This window comes from Bufo gargarizans, chromosome 5 (genome assembly GCF_014858855.1).
Source record: "Bufo gargarizans isolate SCDJY-AF-19 chromosome 5, ASM1485885v1, whole genome shotgun sequence".
NCBI classification, from domain to species: Eukaryota; Metazoa; Chordata; class Amphibia; order Anura; family Bufonidae; genus Bufo; species Bufo gargarizans.
The window spans coordinates 366,516,545-366,537,244 of NC_058084.1; the positions used below are offsets into that span (position 1 = coordinate 366,516,545).

At 41.0% G+C, this 20,700-nt stretch overlaps 1 protein-coding gene across 3 annotated transcripts in view; it reads left to right on the plus strand.

The window, feature by feature from the left end:
• Positions 1 to 20,700, plus strand: part of RARB (retinoic acid receptor beta) — a 200,822-nt gene that overhangs the window by 147,275 nt on the left and 32,847 nt on the right. For 2 of the 3 annotated variants that reach the window (XM_044293065.1, XM_044293067.1), the window contains one exon: positions 20,118 to 20,294. The exons of the other annotated variant lie outside the window; for it this stretch is intronic. In XM_044293065.1, coding sequence (XP_044149000.1) covers positions 20,118 to 20,294 — 177 coding nt within the window. The remainder of the gene's footprint in view (positions 1 to 20,117; positions 20,295 to 20,700) is intronic. 3 annotated transcript variants of the gene reach the window in all.

Sequence of the window (20,700 nt, forward strand, 5' to 3'; positions counted from 1 at the left end):
GATCCAGAGGGCAGGTACCTCTTGGTTAAGGGTAAAATTCTTAATCTAACCGTCACTATGGCGAATCTGTACGCTCCCAATGCCAATCAGATTAGGTGGATTTTGAAGACGCTTGAGACCTTGAAGCCCTTTGCCGAGGGATTGCTGATCATAGGAGGGGATTTAAATATGATTTTTGACACTTTGAAAGATACCACATCTAGATCCAGGATCTCGTCGGTTAAAAAGCTCCGCAGACTTCACCTTGCACTGTCGGATTTGGGAGTATCAGATGTTTGGAGGTTGTTGCACCCAGAGGATAAAGATTATACATTCCACTCCAGAGTACATGATTCGTACCAGAGATTGGACTATATATTCTTATCCAATCATGCGCTTCCAATTGTTACAGATGCCAAAATAGGTAACGCGGTAATCTCTGATCATGCCCCTGTTAGCGTGAAGGTGAAGTTTGCTGACCTCCCTCGTAGATCCTGGACCTGGCGATTGAACACCACACTGATAGATGATGTACAGAATGCACAGTTAATATCGCAAAAACTAAAAGATTATTTTTCAAACAATGACTCAGACCAGGTATCAAGACCCATTTTGTGGGAGGCCCACAAAGAAGTAATAAGGGGGGAGCTTATTAGTCTGGGTGCTAGAGTAAAGAGGCAGAGATTAAAAGAGTTGAATTCTTTGTTGCTGCAAATATCAACACTTGAAAGCCTTCATAAAAAATCACAGTCAGGTGAAGTGTATGCTTCCCTTACCTCCCTACGTAAGAAAGTGAAAGATCTTCTTAATGTTAGATCAGCCAAAAACCTACAAGTCCTCCGTTTTAAACATTACCTACATGGTAATAAAAGCACTAAATTGATGTCTGCTCTTCTAAAACACCAGAGAGATAAGTCTTTTATACAAGCGATTAAATCCTCGAATGGGAGTAGATTTACAACTACGCACGCCATTGCCGAGGAGTTTCGTAAGTTCTATGAATCCCTGTACAACTTAGGAGATGGAGGAGCAGGTCTTGAGGTAGCCTCACAGATTAAAGAATTCCTTAAATCCATTAAGATCCCGACTGTATCAGAGGCGGATGGCTTGGATTTGCTTAGACCCTTTTCAGCAGAGGAGGTGGAGCGAGTCTTGGATACCATACCAACAGGGAAAAGCCCGGGCCCAGATGGGTTTCCCATTGCGTACTACAAAAAGTACAGAGATATACTTGTTCCTCACTTTGTTGGCCTATGTAACTCTCTACTTCAGGGAGGGACTCTTCCCCCTCAGGCTCAGGCAGCACATATAACAGTGATCCATAAGGAGGGTAAAGATCAAGAAGCTTGTGGCAGCTACAGACCAATATCCCTGCTCAACACGGATTTAAAGTGGTGGGCTAAATTGCTGAATGCGAGGTTATCTAAGTTGTTGCCTGGGCTTGTGGGGGAGGAACAGGTAGGGTTTGTGCCGGGAAGGGAGGGGAGGCATAATGTAAGTAGGGTGGTTCACAGTGTCTGTTGTGCTAAGAGGAATGGGACCCCACTGGTACTGCTGGGAACCGATGCAGAGAAGGCGTTCGACAGAGTCAGTTGGCTATATATGCGTAATGCATTGGAAGCTTTCCATTTGCCGGAACAGTTCATCAATGCCATATTTTCGCTCTACTCGTCCCCATCGGCGCGAATTATGGTAAATGGAACTCTGTCGGACGTCTTCTCGATATGCAATGGCACGCGTCAGGGTTGCCCATTATCCCCTACACTTTTTATTCTTACCCTGGAGACTTTACTCCTTAAATTTAGGCAAAGCTCGGCTGTCCGGGGATTGCAGTTAGGAACATTTACTCATAGAATGGCAGCTTTTGCTGATGATTTACTTCTCATACTTACTGACCCCCTGAATGCTATGCCTGAAGATCTGAATATCTATCAACAGTTTGGGACGTTATCAAATTTTAAAATCAATCTAGATAAATCGGAAGCACTAGGGGTATCTCTCTCAAACACACAACAAGACAGACTTAAAAGTATGACTCCCTTTAAGTGGCCTCCGACTTCTATTAAATATTTAGGTGTCCATGTATCTAAGGATCTGAGACTACTGTTCAGATTAAACTTCCCTCCTCTGCTGAAAAAGATTGAAGCCTTCTTATCCAAAAACTCTTTGCCATATTTGTCCTGGTTAGGTAGGAAGAATGTAGTTACGGCATATGTACTTCCCCAACTATTATATACCCTTAGATCTCTGCCTCTGCACTTACCAGCCAATTATATCGCCAAGCTTAGATTGGCGATTGGAAGATACATCTGGGCAAACAAAAAGGCTAGACTCCCCTTCGAACTGCTAACTAGAAGGAAGAAACAAGGTGGTGTCTCACTCCCAGGGATAGAACAGTATATTCAGGCAATTCACTTGGAGAGGTGGGTAGCACTGGCGAGACCTGGGCCCTTGTCTATGCATATAGACATGGAGCTCACTCTCTTAGATTATTCAGCAGATTATATGCTGTGGTTCCCCTTTAAAAAGCCAGATAAAAACGCAATACTTAGTGTCCTCACACAGGGGACTGTTATAGCCTGTAATAAGACAAAAGCACTTAATATGGGGAAGGGAAAGCTATCTCCTCTAACACCACTTAGAATGTTGCCTCAGATATTGAGCTCATCTCATGTTGAGATCAGCCCCATTTGGAAATCGTTGCCGGGAGTAGTAGTAGGAGATTTAGTGAAATCTACTGCCCAGCACGGATATTATGCCTCCCTTAGTGAAAATAATAGTTTAAAGTGGGATTTCCTTCAGGGACAGGACTTTGAGAACACTTGTGCCAAATTTAAAAAATCTAAGTTTGTGCCTCTGGAGGAACCTACCTGGCTAGAAACGTACACGTTGCTTCCCAAAGTTCCCCCGAAGTGCATTTCACTTATCTATAAACAGCTGATGAGGGAAAAGTGTGATAGCTCTCCTTCTTATGTGGAAGCTTGGGAGAAAGAACTGGGTTGTGTGCTAGAGGACTCGGAGAAGAGATATCTCCTGGCACACTCACATGGTTTCTCTAAGTGCATTTTAATCCAGGAGAATTCACTCAAAATACTCACTAGATGGTACAGAACACCTGAGTGGTTATTTCAAGTAGGATTGAGACAAGATGATCTGTGTTGGAGGTGTGGGAAAGGCAGAGGAACGCTATCACATATTTGGTGGTTTTGCCCGAAGCTGAAGAAATTTTGGGAGGGTATCGAAAAAGTGATTAATCAGGTTTGTTGTATCAACCTGAGGCTCTCACCGAAACTGGTCTTACTATGGCTACCCACGGAGGACTTCAGGCCGGGCAAGGCGTGTTTACCGACATGCATGATAACGGCAGCCAAATTATTGGTGCCTGTAAAATGGAGAGATGAAGAGCCACCGTCCTTAGAGATGTGGCATGACAAAATGGCAGATATATGTAGAATGGAAGAATTAGTGGGTTGGACATATCATACTAGGGGAAGATATCTACGGGTTTGGGATCCATGGTTGAAATATGTGAGGAAGAGGGATGGAGATAACTTAGATGTACCTAAAAAACCCTGAGTGAACTAGCTGTCTTGAACACACCTTAGGGTGTTGAAAAAAGAGGGGATTCGGGGGTGGTCGGGGTAGACAGGACCCACATTTGTTGTTGTTTATGTGTGTTTTTCTAAGTACTTAATTATGCACCTAAGGAACAGCTGATTTGTCGTGCGAGATTTCAATGGACCACTTACCTGTATTGTCGGGTTCATTCCCTGGAAGCCAAATGTCTAGAATATGATTATGTGGCTATTTGTAATCTGTCATCTGCTCTGTGTTGTTTATGCATGATGTAAGCGATATGCATATACTATGTGTAAGCTATGTTTCCTGAAAACAATAAAAACAGATTTGACTAAATACTGGAAACCATTTGTCCCTGTGGTAGATGAGGAAATTAAGCAGATGGCGGGGTGTGGGGTAAATTGGCCCTAAAATCTCCCTGCAGAACAGTAAAAAATACTGTGTTGGGACAGTATTTTGTGATTATTGTTAACCCCACCATTTGTGTTGCCCCGCCTTCTGTCAGTTTGGACTCCCCTATAACATAGGGATACTTTTAGGTTTTTTTCCAGGGCCACTTTAAGTTCCCAGTTTGCCCTTGCTCACCACTCCATTGTATACATCACATATGTTGGTTTCTGTCTAGTCCCCTGAAAGAACAGCCACCACTCTTGGTGCATTACAATGTATATATATACGTATTTCCCCTGATGAGCTTTTTTTTCTCATCTGAAAGTGAAACGTGCATGTAGAGAAAGGATAGGATAGAGCCAACTAGGGTCAATTGATTTAGGGTAAGGTTCCGGACCAGGTCGCCCTGGTCAGCGGGTGCTCTGTGGTTAGGTTATCAGGGCCAGCATAGCACCTGTTCTGCAGGGAGATTTTAGGGACAATTTACCCCACACCCCGCCATCTGCTTAATTTCCTCATCTACCACAGGGACAGCGTTGATTTATAGTCCTGGGACTATGAAAGAATCACGGAACCCACACAGGATCTGGTAGGACAAATGGTCTTATTCCGATGTGCCACCGTGTACCTCTGCTCCTACCATTTATGTTTTTGTATATTTTTGTTTTATTTTTTAATTATCGATTTATCTTAAGGGCTATCTATTTTAGCTATAACAGTATTAAAAGTTACGTTTTATCGACTTACAATGATTTTGAATCGCTCTTCTAGTGTAGTCTTTTGGTAAATTATAGGTGATCCCCAAGCTATTATATTACCTCTGTTCAATTTATCTTTAAAGAGGTTGTCCGGGATTGGGGACATTGTTGTAATGGTACAACAAGCACATAAATATTACATACATTCCTGTCCTACCTTTGCCAGAGTTTTCTGATGCCCTGTATTTCTTTCATAAATTCTCAGCCGGAAGTTCAGATTTTCAAAGATTCAGTGACGTACCGACTCCTTACTGGTGTGCTAAGCCTCTTCTTCCGCTTAGCAAGGAGCCCGGTGACGTCACCAGCACACAGGATCGTTCTGCAGCTAGCAAGGAGGCTGTCAGTAGGAGGTAAATGTCAGCTAAACCACGCCCCTCTGTGACATCACCGGCACAGAGGGCGTTAGTCTGGGAAGAAGGAGGCAGTATTTGGAGGAGGGACGTCACCTCACTAAGGAATGCCCCCCTCTGCCGATGATGTCACCGGCCATAGAGGAGTGTTATTAGGAGTAGAAGGAGGTTCTATTGGAGGCAGCAAACTATGCTATTTAGCATAGTGCACGCCCCCCATGGTCATTTTCAATGAATGGGATATGCTACAGTATGGGTGCTAACCACGCCTCCCATGTCCCTACATGCCAGTCAGATCGCTCCCTGACACTATTGTCCTTTATGCAATGCTAGCAGAGAGCAGATACATGGAAGCAGAGAGGGATCCAGTTTGTAGGCTAAGAGAAAAGTGGTTTTAGGGGAGGAATACTGATGAGGAGTATGAGTGGCAGGAGGTGGAATACTGATTAGGGGGAGTGGAAAGGCTTGTGAGATCCAGCTGCAGAGTCACGCAGCCCTGTGGGACCCATAAGGCAGTGTGGCCGGAAATGACATAGCACAGGAGCTGCTATGTAAACAATACTGACAGCAGTATTAGGGACTCATAGGAGCAATGGGGATGAAAGAAAAATACACAGCGCATCAGAATGACTTTACTGCGCAATGTCAAGGTGATTATTAACGTTTTAAAAAAATACTTTCATCCCGGACAACCCCTTTAAAGTATATATCTTACATGAAACAAGGCATCAAAATGTGTCAATGGAGTTATATGCAGAACCTGTTATTATACTGAGAAACACACTCCATGGATGCTGTTAGTGAAAGGGATTTTTCGCTCTGCTTGTTGTGACCTATATTTAGCTAGGATTTTTGAATGTTAATTTTTGATCAGCTGGTTATCTCCATGGTGGCCGTATACTAGTGCAGTGCATTTGTAAAGTAGCTTAAATGAAAATAAAAATACCAGGAGTGTATATTTTCTAACATTTTATGCTTGGCAGATTTCATGCTTGGCTACATATCCTTAGATAAATTACGTATAAAAGTTACATGAGGTTTTTCCGCAGCAGAGTTGGCTTAATGTTTGACAGGGTACAGAATATGGTTATACATATATTAATTCAAAAGTAGACAACCACTTTCTCTATGGTTGCATATACGTTACAATTTATTAAAGACGGCGAGCATTGAGTTGACATTTCCATCAGTTATGATACACCACCGCCATTTTCAAATACAAATTCGATCATATCTGCAATGTACAATACCTGCACAAGGGTCTCATGACTACTTTTGGCAGCACCATGGTCAGTGGTTATTGAGACCATCATGCAACCGCAATGTTACCCTGTGAAGAAGTTGTGCAATGACGACAAGAATTCTGAACACTTTAAGGCAAAGTACAGCTTCGGGGGCAATTGTTTTATGATTGCATTTTACTCATTTTGGGCTAAAATAATTTTTTCAATTGGTCTCTTAAAAATATTCAACTGTTCTGTCACAAAGGGTTAACTGTTTGTCTAGCTTTGCAAATTGTGCTTTCACTTTCTGCCGATCATCTAAGGCTACGGCAGAGTGATCCGGAAAGTAGTTTCGTCGCCGGCAAAACGTATGCCAACTGATGCCATTTGTAAGACTGATTAGTCAGAAAAATGCATTGAAAAGCCGGATCCGTCTTTCCGGCGTCTTCCAGAAAAAACGCATCCGGCATTTATTTTTTCACCTTTTTTTCGGTCTGCGCATGCACAAACCGGAAGGATAGTTCTGGCATTCCGGTATTTTGAACTAATACATTCCTATGGAAAAAAAATTCAGGCAAGTCTTCCATTTTTTGGTCCGAGATAAAACCATAGCATGCTGCGGTTTTATCTTTGTCCTGATCAGTCACAAATAATGAACTGAAGACATCCTGATGCATCCCGAACGGATTGCTCTCCACTCAGAATTCATGGGGATAAAACTGATCAGTTCTTTTCCGGTATAGAGCCCCTAGGACAGAACTCTATGCTGGAAAAGAAAAACATAAGTGTGAAAGTACCCTAATAAAACCTTATCTCTAAATTACTAAACACTTATTTAAGCCACATTCTTATCCGTAAGATTAGAATTGAGAAATAATGCAGTTAGTGGTAAGAAGCCGTCAGCTGAGCCGTCTGACGGGAAACAGTAAAAATACAGAGCCTGCTGCTACAGAATCTCAAGACTGTACAGAGAAAGAGGCTAAAAATGTTTAATAAAGACCAAATGAAAAAAAGTATTTTTTAGTTCAAAAGGAGTACAATTCAATAATAAAACATTTCCCCCAAAGGAACAATCAATTGTAATCAGGAGTAGTTTTGTGCTTTTACACTAAGCGTGGTGCATGGGAACTGCACGGTCTGGGGTTTGTGGTGGAGTCAATGGTTTTCACTCTGGACTGCCCCTAAGATGACCTGGTTCCCATTTACCAGAGTGTACCACAATGAAACCTGGTGCACCCTGTTGTGCGGTTTCCCAGACTGGTGATATGTAGTGCAATCCCAGATTAATAAAGTAAGGAAACAACAGAGCAGATTCAGACTCACATTACTGGTATGAAAGCTTTGAAAATCTGACACAGGCAGAGGCGCATAGCAGTTTCTTTTCTGACATGCAGAGGCACAAAATTTGAGGAACCAAACAACTGGGGTAGTAGTGATTCCTTCAGCCCTCTGTCTAGGGATGAACTTTCCTTCAGTGTCTTTCCATTGCAGGACTTACACTTACTCTCATTCTTTGGGCTTCAGCTTCCATATAATGGCCATTGGCCTGTTGCTGCAAAGTCTCTTGTCCCTGTCCTTTCAGATGCTATTACCGCTCAGTTGGCCTCATTACTTTCTCCATCAGTCTGACATGCTCTACTTTTCCACTCTCTAAGGGTGTAGTTTACTCTTCTTCTATTCTAGAGCAATCCAGCCTTAAAGGAGTTGTCTCATGAAAAATATTCTGCATTTTTTAAACCAGCACCTGGATCTGAATACTTTTGTAATTGCATGTGATTGAAAACTTAGTACAGCCACTGAGTTATCCAATAAAATGCTGCCGGCTCACTGAGAAGGCCGCACATGTTTCATTTCATCCTTCAACTGCCTCCTGAGTGATAGGGAGAGAGCTGCAGCAAAAAGGCACTCCCCTTGAGCTGCAGCAAAAAGGCACTCCCCTTGAGCTGCAGCAAAAAGGCACTCCCCTTGAGCTGCAGCAAAAAGGCACTCCCCTTGAGCTGCAGCAAAAAGGCACTCCCCTTGAGCTGCAGCAAAAAGGCACTCCCCTTGAGCTGCAGCAAAAAGGCACTCCCCTTGAGCTGCAGCAAAAAGGCACTCCCCTTGAGCTGCAGCAAAAAGGCACTCCCCTTGAGCTGCAGCAAAAAGGCACTCCCCTTGAGCTGCAGCAAAAAGAACACATCCCCTTGAGCTGCTGCAGAAAGGTTACACCCTCTAAGCTGCCAGCTTGATATAGAAGAGCAATTGAAGAAATGAATGGGGATATCTCTGGATCCATGTGAGGTATAGGACTGGTTCTAGCTTTGTTAGGGTACTTTCACACTAGCCTTAAAGTTTTCCGGTATTGAGTTCCGTCATACTGGCTCAATACCGGAAAAAAAAACGCTTCAGTTTTATCCTAATGCATTCTGAATGGAAAGCATTCCGTTCAGTATGCATCAAGATGTTTTCAGTTCAGTCCCTCTTACGGTATTTGGCCGGAGAAAATACCGCAGCATGCTGCAGTATTTTCTCCGGCCAAACTTCTGGAACACTTGCCGGAATGCCGAATCAGGCATTAATTTCCATTTGAAATTTATTAATGTTGGATCCGGTTTCCCAGTCTGTGCATGCGCAGACCTTTAAAAATGTTAAAAAAATAAATGCCGGATCCGTTTTTCCAGATGACACCGGAGAGACGGATACGGTATTTCAATGCATTTGTCAGACGGATCCGGAAACAAATGCTATCCGTTTGCATACCGATTTCGGGATCCGGCAGGCAGTCCCGGCAACGGAACTGCCTGCTGGAATCCTCTAACACAAGTGTGAAAGTACCTATAGAAGGAGATTGTCATGTATTATATGATGTCTGATATTTTTTTTTACATTAACCCCCTTTAAGGGACACCCACTCTAACTGTGCGCAGGGTGGTTTTCCTGGTAAATTACTCCATAATTACTGTGCAGCACAATCAGATAAAAAATATGCCAAAAAAAAGACCAGTAATATCTTAGTACAATAGGTCAATCAGCATCCTGTAGAACTACCATCAGAATATCCCAATCCAGATTTTTGTGATAATGTGGCAATATGAGAGTTATTTTTAATATATAAAGGGTTTGCATTACAGAAATTTAGAAAAAAATGTGTGCCAGCCCATATTCTCGTTTGGCACTGTTTCTGAGGAAAAAACAGTCCTATCTTTTTAGTCTCATAAACCCCTTTTATAGCAAATCTGTCAGGTGATTTCTGTTCCCTTATTTGAGCACAACATATTATAAAGGGAGAGAGGCTGAGCTCCATGATATACAGGTTTATTTGATTTGGTAACTGGATTTCTGAGTAAAAGCAGAGTACAACCTCACAGGACTCCTAGGAGAGACAGTAAGGGTCCATTCACACGTCCGTTGTTTGTTTCCTGATCTGTTCCGTTTTTTGCTGGACCAGATCTGGACCCATTCATTTTCAATGGGTCCTGAAAAAAAACGGACAGCACAATGTCAGATTTTTTTTCAGGACCCATTGAAAATGAATGGGTCCAGATCTGGTCCAGCAAAAAACGGAACAGATCAGGAAACAAACAACGGACGTGTGAATGGACCCTAGGAGTCCTGATTACTCTGCCCACAGAGGACGATTGAGAGGCGTCTACACACTGATACAGGAGCTGTTAATCATCCTTCATCAGGACTCTTACTGTCTGTCTTAGGAGTCCTGTCAGGATTTACTCCACTTTTTAATCATCCAGTCCCACATCCTATAAACCTATACATCACAGAGCTCGGCTTCTCTCCCCCTATCATATCCTGATCCCAGATCACCTCACACATACACTTTAAGGAATATTAAGCCTTTCCTTTAAAATATAATAACCATCTTGGAGAAAATGAGATGTATTTACATTGGCTGAATAAAAATCTCTACCGGTGAAATGCTTTTAGCTTGACATAGGCATTAGTGATATATGCAAAGGACTTTACCTTTAAGTAGCTAGCTTGTGGGTGATGTCCTGTAATTAGAGGGAAAAGACATCTTTGCGGTATTTCTTAGCCTGCTGAGATTATGTGTTAAATTACAAGAGCAGATTATCTGGAATCTCAATGTTCCCCTCTTCTGCCTATCTTCTAGGTATGGTTATTACATTTGCATTTTGCGTGGGATACTGTGCATTATCTGAAATAGAATATGTGTCAAATTCAATGGCATGATAAAGTAATCTCATATAATACTGATGAATATTTTGTTCACACTTGCTGGTTTCATGCAGTGTCTTTTTTCCAGATGGATAAACTATTGCCAAATGATTTCCTGCTGTAGGCTCTGCGTCGTGTGTATCTCTTTACCATGCACCATTTCTATGGACTGGATAAACTGGCTATTAAATTTAATTACAGCCCGAATGACTGCACATCTTGATTTTTCTTTCCCTTCCCTGATCTCATTTCCTCTTGATGGGCTGCATTTTGCCCAGGTCTTTCAGGATTAAATAAAATAAATCTGAAAAATGTACCGGGCTCTCTTCACTTGGAGGAATGTCTTAAAGGGCACAGAGGCAGCTGTTAACCTGCTCCCCTCAGACTCCAGAAAAGGCGTTCCAGCATCCAGAGCTTTGCATTGATAAATCTTGTGACAGAGGAGTCCTTAACCTGCACACCCTCATCACAAAGCTTTGATTTTTATCAGCTGCCATGGCCGGGGTTCTATATGATGGAAAGGACAGGTTTATTCTACCAAGAAAGGCAAAGTAATTGTTGTTGAAGCTGTTTCAATACATCCGTCTTGCACTGATCTTGACGCACCAAGACCTCTAACAACTACGCAAAGGCAAGTTTATACCTAGTGCCATCATAATCATAATAGACCTGATATCTAAAGCACTTAGTCACATAGATGGATGGTTTCAATGCCGGCCAAGTCAACCATCCCGCCTCTGCTCACTGGCATTTCAAATTGCATTTCCCATTTTTGCTTTACTTAATAAGGCATATTAACATAAAACAAGAGGACGCAGCATAGCATGCACATACTGTAGCAAGGACGTTTGTTGTCACTGGTATATCTTGCTCCAGGGCACATTTTCTAATTGCTTTTTGTGGACGACAGTGAATTTTGCAATTTTACAAGCTGGATTTGGTTAGAGGTGATTTGATTTCATTTTCTAGGGAATTTTATAGATATGGTTTAAATAGCTAGAGATGGGCTTCGCTCTAATGTGCAAATAATACACTAAAAGTCCGTCCCTGAACGCTGATCTCATAAACTGTGGAGATTAGGGAGAAATTGTTTGGCTTTGTAGGCCAGTCACACATAGATTTCCTTCAAAGATTCAGTTTTCTGCCCTAGCCATGTATTTCAGACCCAGACCAAGACCGAGCAGTTTGTTGGTGCAGTCTCTAGCCGACCACGTCTCTCTCATAGGCTTCCAATAGAGTAAATTGGAAATTGGCCACTGTATGGACAGAATATGAAGAATATATGCATAGAGATCCCTGAACATATACTCTAGATCAGTGTTCCTCAACTGCAGTCCTCATGGACATTAGCAGCTGGTCATGTTTTCAGGATTTCCTTAGTATTGAGCAGGTGATATAATAAGTGTCCATCCATGAGGACTTACCACAGGTATTCATTCTGTGGGATATTCTCAAATCATGACTGGCAGGTGGTCCCTGTGGAGTGGAGTTGAGGAACTCTGCTCTATATACAAAGGGGACTAGCCAATTGACCCTTTAGGGCAGGTCAACAAACAATACTCTGCACATGTGGGACTGAATTCAGTGTCTGGAAAGTCATCTTAGTTACCAAATTAGGGAATGACTATTTTTAACATATGTACATCATCCTAACAAGGTTCTGCCATTGCTCATCTGTAAAAAAAAACTGCATTGAAAATACTTAGTTGCTCCATTCGACCGAGCTGTTTTTTGCAGGTACAATGCAAACATCCTAATTCTGCAAGGTATTGAAAGAGCCCTTGGATTTTATTGCTCTTATATTAAAATGTGAATCTGCAGTTGGAATTGTTCTTCTTCTAGTGAATGAGGCATTCAAACATCACATCATAAATCTCATGTCCTTAAACTACGAACAATGGTTTATTACTTTTGTATTCTTATTTTTTACTACTTTTCTATCTTTGCATCTCTTTTCCCTGGAAGGTTGTGCCTTTCACATTTACCCATTGAGCACACCAATCACTCTTGCTGTCATAACTGACTGACTTCATAACTGCTGTGACTGACCCAGCTTCAGCTGCCCCAACCCTCACCCTGTCTGTCTTTGTTCCTTTTCAAACTTTTTATGAGGTGGGCTGTATATATGCGGTACATGATTGCTAGCTGGATCCTATTTAGCCCAAAATGACTTTACTAGAAAAAGACAGTGGAGCTTTCTCAAGGCTGGAACCAAACAAAAGGCTCAGAGGTTCACCAGTTGGACACCTCTGGTCTGCACCAAAAGCCATGAAATTTAGTTTTTGCTTGTATGCAACATATGACACTCATTATATATACAGTAGTGCTTGAAATTTTTTGAGTCCTAAATGTAGATAAAAGTAACCAAATTAGTCAAAAATATTAGACTTGGCCATTTATTTATTCATCAAGGAAATTATCCAAAATCACATGTCTGTGAGTGGCAAAAGTATGTGAATCTTTAGGATTAGCAGATAATTTGAAGGTGAAATTAGAGACAGGTGTTTTCAAGCAATGGGATGACAATCAGGTGTGAGTGGATGGCCTGTTTTATTTAAAGAACTTATATATCATAGTCTGATCCTCATAACACGTTTGTGGAAATGTATAATGTCACAAACAAAGGAGATTCTAAGTACCTCAAAAGAATAGATGCTGATGCTCATCAGGCTGAAAAAGGTTACAAAACCATCTCTACAGAGTTTGGACTTTACCATTCTGCAGACAGATTGTATACAAATGGAGGAAATTCAGGACAAATATTACCCACCTGAAGAGTGGACCTGCAAAGATCACACCAAGAGCAAGATCACAAAGGAACCCAAGGCAACCTCTAAGCAACTAAAAGCCTTTCTCACGATGTCGATGATTATGAGTCGACCATCAGGAGGAAACCGAACAGCAATGGTGGGCATGGCAGGATTGCAAGGAGAAGGCAGCTGCTATCTAAACAGTACATTGCTGCCTGTCTGCAGTTTGCTAAAGTCAGAATATCAAATAAAAACCTCTGACACGTTGCCTGGACTCAGAAAGCTGCAGGTCCCAGTAAGTGACGTGGGTCAAGTTTACACAGTAAAATGATGTGTTTTGGATAGGACCGCGCTATTACAAGATTACCGGCCACCTTCTTTCAATTACGGGATTTTTCATCAGTAGATACGGACATAGAAGACACTCAATCTCCACCAGTGTGCTTCCTTCCTCCACCACGGCAAACGCACACATGTGCAGCAGATGTATACATAGAGGATAATCGATTATCCTCTATGTATACATCTGCTGCACAAGTCTATGTTTGCCCTGGTGGAGGAAGGAAGCACACTGGTGGAGATTGAGTGTCTTCTATGTCCGTATCTACTGATGAAAAATCCCGTAATTGAAAGGTGTCTGGTAATCTTGTAATAGCGTGGTCCTATCCAAAATGCAGTTTGCTAAAGATAACTTGGGCAAGCTAAAAGGCTATTGGAACTACGTAGGGAATTTATACTGAGGGAAAATTTAAAGTCTGTTTTGCTTGAGTCTGCGTTGGAGCAATTTATGCCACATTTATCAAATGTTGCATGATGTTTGATAAACCCTTTTGTCTAGAAAAGCTATACCAGTTTTTCTACTCCACCATCCTCTCAATAATAAATCTGGAGTTAAACTCATTAACATAGCTAACCACACCTACTTTTCCACCCACATTACAAAACTGCAGGGAGTGGTGTAAATTTTGTGCAAGCGAGTGCAAAAAGTCACAAAAATGTTCACAATCACTTAAATTTTGCCCTATTCTTGCGACTTTTTGACACCGGAATTCTGTAGTGAAGGATAATAAATCTGGGCTTATGTGTTCTGGGCGGATGAGACCAAAATAGAACTTTTACGTTTAAATGAGAAGCATTATGTTTGGAGAAAGGAAAGCACTTCATAAAACTTCATCCCATCTGTAAAATACGGTAGTGGGTTGGGGCTGTTTTGCAGTATCTGGGCCAGGATGGCTTGTCATTATTAAGATATGATAAAATAATGAATTCTGAATTATATCAGCAAATTCCAAAGGAAAATGTCAGGACATCTGTCTGTGAGCTGAATCTCAAGACAACATGGGTCATGCAGAAAGACAGTTATCCCAATGCACACAAGTTCTTCTACCAAAGAAGAATAACAAAGTTTTGGAATGGCCCAAAGTCCTGACCTTAATCCAATAGAAATGTTGTAGAAGGACCTGAAGTTAGCAGTTCATGGAAGGAAACCCACCAACATAACAGAGTTGAAGGTGTTTTGTACGGACCCAATGGGCTAAAATTCCTCCAAGGACTAATCAACAATTACTGGAAACATTTAGTTGCAGTTATTGCAGCACAAGGAGGTCATACCAGATACTTAAAGCAAAGGTTTACATACTTTTGCCACTCAGAGATATGTGATATTGGATAATTTTCCTCAATTAATAAATTATAAAGACTAATATTTTTGACTCATTTGATTTGATTATCTTTGTCTACTTTCAGGACTTGTGTGAACAGCTGATGTCATTGTAGGCCAAATTTATGCAGACATAGAAAACTCTGAAAGGTTCACAAACTTTCAAGCACCACTGTATGTTTATAGGAAATGGGCATAGTCTGTCTATTTATATATATTAATTTCTCTCTCTCCCTCTGTGGCTATCAATGTATCTACATGTATCTTATTTGTCTATCGATTTCTCTCTCTCCCTCTCTGTCTTTCTATCTAGCTTTTTCTTAAAGTTTAACAAATTTCAGCCTACATATTCTCAGATCCTAAATTTGCACTATTGGCAGGTACAGGGTTTCCATTACCATGGAGCCAAATGTGTGCCTGTTGGGATCAATGGAGGGGATGATTGGAGATTTAGGGGTAAATCTGGCAGTTGCAAAAATAGTACATGGAGTTAGGAAGTTAATTGGGGACGTAACTTGAGTTTTAAATGTTTTACATGGAATTACTGTCAGCAGCAGCTTGTTGATAGTCTTCAGGGAGTTTATTATACACTGCACAGAGTAACAGTAGACTTTAAAGCAAATCTTGTAAAAAATAACAAAAAAAGTTCTCTTGTGTCTAGCACAAGGTTCCTGCAGTACACACTGGTCTTTGTTTACAAGCTGCCGACGATGACAGTAGCATGTGATTGCTGTGTCACATGCCATACTACAGGCATAAGTTATATGTTCATGACACCACTGGTGAGAAAATGTAAGGTTACATTTTTTACACACGTCAGGAATCATGACTCGTAAAATATAGAGTCATGAGAAAAACAAAGAACACCCTTGTAGAATTTTATGGGTTTACATATTAGAAAATAATTTAAAAAAACACGCAGTCTTAGAAGACCTTTAAATTAATGTGCATAATCGATTATCCTCTATGTATACATCTGCTGCACAAGTCTATGTTTGCCCTGGTGGAGGAAGGAAGCACACTGGTGGAGATTGAGTGTCTTCTATGTCCGTATCTACTGATGAAAAATCCCGTAATTGAAAGGTGTCTGGTAATCTTGTAATAGCGTGGTCCTATCCAAAATGCAGTTTGCTAAAGATAACTTGGGCAAGCTAAAAGGCTATTGGAACTACGTAGGGAATTTATACTGAGGGAAAATTTAAAGTCTGTTTTGCTTGAGTCTGCGTTGGAGCAATTTATGCCACATTTATCAAATGTTGCATGATGTTTGATAAACCCTTTTGTCTAGAAAAGCTATACCAGTTTTTCTACTCCACCATCCTCTCAATAATAAATCTGGAGTTAAACTCATTAACATAGCTAACCACACCTACTTTTCCACCCACATTACAAAACTGCAGGGAGTGGTGTAAATTTTGTGCAAGCGAGTGCAAAAAGTCACAAAAATGTTCACAATCACTTAAATTTTGCCCTATTCTTGCGACTTTTTGACACCGGAATTCTGTAGTGAAGGATAATAAATCTGGGCTTATGTGTTCTGGGCGGATGAGACCAAAATAGAACTTTTACGTTTAAATGAGAAGCATTATGTTTGGAGAAAGGAAAGCACTTCATAAAACTTCATCCCATCTGTAAAATACGGTAGTGGGTTGGGGCTGTTTTGCAGTATCTGGGCCAGGATGGCTTGTCATTATTAAGATATGATAAAATAATGAATTCTGAATTATATCAGCAAATTCCAAAGGAAAATGTCAGGACATCTGTCTGTGAGCTGAATCTCAAGACAACATGGGTCATGCAGAAAGACAGTTATCCCAATGCACACAAGTTCTTCTACCAAAGAAGAATAACAAAGTTTTGGAATGGCCCAAAGTCCTGACCTTAATCCAATAGAAATGTTGTAGAAGGACCTGAAGTTAGCAGTTCATGGAAGGAAACCCACCAACATAACAGAGTTGAAGGTGTTTTGTACGGACCCAATGGGCTAAAATTCCTCCAAGGACTAATCAACAATTACTGGAAACATTTAGTTGCAGTTATTGCAGCACAAGGAGGTCATACCAGATACTTAAAGCAAAGGTTTACATACTTTTGCCACTCAGAGATATGTGATATTGGATAATTTTCCTCAATTAATAAATTATAAAGACTAATATTTTTGACTCATTTGATTTGATTATCTTTGTCTACTTTCAGGACTTGTGTGAACAGCTGATGTCATTGTAGGCCAAATTTATGCAGACATAGAAAACTCTGAAAGGTTCACAAACTTTCAAGCACCACTGTATGTTTATAGGAAATGGGCATAGTCTGTCTATTTATATATATTAATTTCTCTCTCTCCCTCTGTGGCTATCAATGTATCTACATGTATCTTATTTGTCTATCGATTTCTCTCTCTCCCTCTCTGTCTTTCTATCTAGCTTTTTCTTAAAGTTTAACAAATTTCAGCCTACATATTCTCAGATCCTAAATTTGCACTATTGGCAGGTACAGGGTTTCCATTACCATGGAGCCAAATGTGTGCCTGTTGGGATCAATGGAGGGGATGATTGGAGATTTAGGGGTAAATCTGGCAGTTGCAAAAATAGTACATGGAGTTAGGAAGTTAATTGGGGACGTAACTTGAGTTTTAAATGTTTTACATGGAATTACTGTCAGCAGCAGCTTGTTGATAGTCTTCAGGGAGTTTATTATACACTGCACAGAGTAACAGTAGACTTTAAAGCAAATCTTGTAAAAAATAACAAAAAAAGTTCTCTTGTGTCTAGCACAAGGTTCCTGCAGTACACACTGGTCTTTGTTTACAAGCTGCCGACGATGACAGTAGCATGTGATTGCTGTGTCACATGCCATACTACAGGCATAAGTTATATGTTCATGACACCACTGGTGAGAAAATGTAAGGTTACATTTTTTACACACGTCAGGAATCATGACTCGTAAAATATAGAGTCATGAGAAAAACAAAGAACACCCTTGTAGAATTTTATGGGTTTACATATTAGAAAATAATTTAAAAAAACACGCAGTCTTAGAAGACCTTTAAATTAAGTAAATACAACCTCAGATGAACAACAGCACATGACAATTTACTGTGTCATTTTTTTATTTAACAAAAACGAGGCCAAACTGCACAAGCTGTGTTTGAAAAATGAAGTGTACCCTTACTGTTTCCATATGAATTAAGAGGGTAAATAGCAGCCAAGTGGTGGTAATCAAATACCCTTGATTTATTGATTTTCAACAAGTGTGACCACCTCAATAAGGCTAGTTCCACACTTGCGGTAAAACTATCCAGACAGCTGTTCAAGCAGAAGAAGTTGACCATGTTCAGCCTAGCTGGATAGGGCAGTGCACTGTCAGAGCCACTGACTATAAGGTATCCAGCGGGGACCAGTTTTTCCTGGTCAAAACTTGATGCTCATACTGGAAACCAGACATTTCTCCGATGGACCCTATTATATTCAATGGGGTCTAGCAGTGAACGGCAGTATTTGGCTATGCCTATGAGGAATAGCCTGCTGGATAGCTTAACTGGAGGTGCGTAACTAGCCTAAAAGCAAACGTTTTGGCAGTTTGCCAGTCTGGGACATTCAGGTATGTTAAAGAGGACCTTTCCCCCGAAAATGAAAGTTAAACTAAAGACATAGCGTTACTTACATGCCCCCGGTATTGCTTATTCATTCATTTCTTTTTCAATCTGTGCCCCCGTTTGTCCTCGCTGCCCCCCCGGAATATTTGCTGCCTTGTATGCCAGATGAATCTCGCGAGAACTGGAGCAGAGCGCGCTGATTGGATGCGCTCCATGCCAGGGAGAAGAATGACACGCCCAGATGAACTTTTAAAGGCCCGCCCAGTTGAGCCGAATGGCTCATTAGCATACAAGGTGGCAAATATTCCGGGGGGCAGCAAGGACAAACAGGGGCACAGATTGAAAAATGAATGAATGAATAAGCAATACCGGGGGCATGTAAGTAACGCTATGTCTTTAGTTCAACTTTCATTTTCAGGGGAAAGGTCCTCTTTAACACAATGAGAAAGAGGAAATATATCAGTAATGATCTTAGATAAGCAATTGTTGCTGCTCATGAATCTGGGAAGGGTTATAAGGCAATTTGAAGTCCATTATTCTGCAGTGAGAGAGATTAATGAAAATATTCAAGGCAGTTGACAGTTTTCCCTGGAGTGGACATCCCTGCAAATTCAACACAAGGTCAGACCATGCAGTGCTCAGAGAAAAATTGCAAATAACCCAAGAGCTACATCTAAGACTCTACAGGCCTCAGTTAGCATGTTAAATGACAGTACAATTAGAAAAATACTGTACACGTATTGCTTGTTTGGAATGGTTGCCTTAAAACATGTCAGCACGGCTTAAGTTTGCAAAGTTGCATCTGAACAAACCACAAGATTTCTGGAACAGTATTCTTTGGACAGATGAGACCAAACTGGAGATGTTTGGCTACAATGCACAATGGCACGTTTGGCATAACCAAACACAGCCTATCAACACACCCACACCTCATAGCAACTTTCAAGCATGGTGGCGGAGGGCTGATAATTTGGGCTTGTTTTGCAGCCACAAGACCTGGACACCTTGCAGTCATTGAGTCCACCATGAATTCCTTTGTATAACATAGTATTCTAGAGTCAAATGTGAGGCCATCTATCCAACAGGTAAAGCTCGACTGAAACTGAGTCATGCAACAGTACAGTTATCCCAAGTACACCTGCAAATCTACGACAGAATGGCTAAAAAAGAAAAGAATCAAGGAGTTACAATGGCCCAAAGCCCAGACCGCTGCTAAATTAAAATGCTGGGGCCAAACTTTAAAAGAGCTGTGCATAAACCTCAATGAACTGAAGCAATGGTTTAAAGAAGAGCAGGCCAAAATTCCTCTAGAATGATGTGAGAGATTGATAAGGTCATACAGAAAGTGATTACTTTAAATGATTGCTGGTAAAGGTGATTCTACAAGCTATCATTCATGGGGTGGACTTAGTTTTTCACACATGACTTTTAAATTTTGGCTTTTTTTTTATAAATAATTACGCGGTGGAATCTGTTGTGTGCTGTTTTTCATCTGAGGTTGTAGCTACCTAATTTTAAGACCTTTTAAAGGACCGGATTTTTTTAACATTATTATTATGTCCTGATAGGTAAACCTGTAAAATTCAAATAGGGTGCGCTTTTTTCTAGAACAGTTGGTGAGCAGTAGAACTAACACACTTTTTTTCTTTGTGTTCATCAGAATTCGAGTGCTGATCACCGGGTGCGGCTAGACCTTGGTTTATGGGATAAATTTAGTGAACTTGCAACAAAGTGCATTATTAAAATAGTGGAATTTGCAAAGCGGTTACCTGGATTTACAAGCCTGACCATTGCAGATCAGATCACTCTACTAAAAGCCGCCTGTCTGGATATTTTGGTGCGTATCAATGTATTTTCTTTCTAATTCGCTTTTGGACTTTGTATTAGTCATGGAAGGATCTCCTTTACTTGACTACCTATATTCAGTTATGTTTGAAGAGTGGATTATTTCTCAGTTTCATTCCATAATTCTCAAAGTCCATCTCCAGCCAAAAACTATAAACTCACTTATGAATGCAAATCTGCCCTCACAACCCCGCTTAATTCTGCCTTCCTTTCAGGGACCACACCAACACCCTACTTAATCTCGGAAATGGCCAGAGGGTGTAGCTGGTGATTTTTGGCTGGTGATCAACTTTAAGAAAAAGGTACATGCAGCAATTAAATGCAGATTAATAGACAGCATCTGGTAGAGCCATTGTCTACCCTTTAGAGTACGACCAAACGTTGTGGCCGTGGTGCGG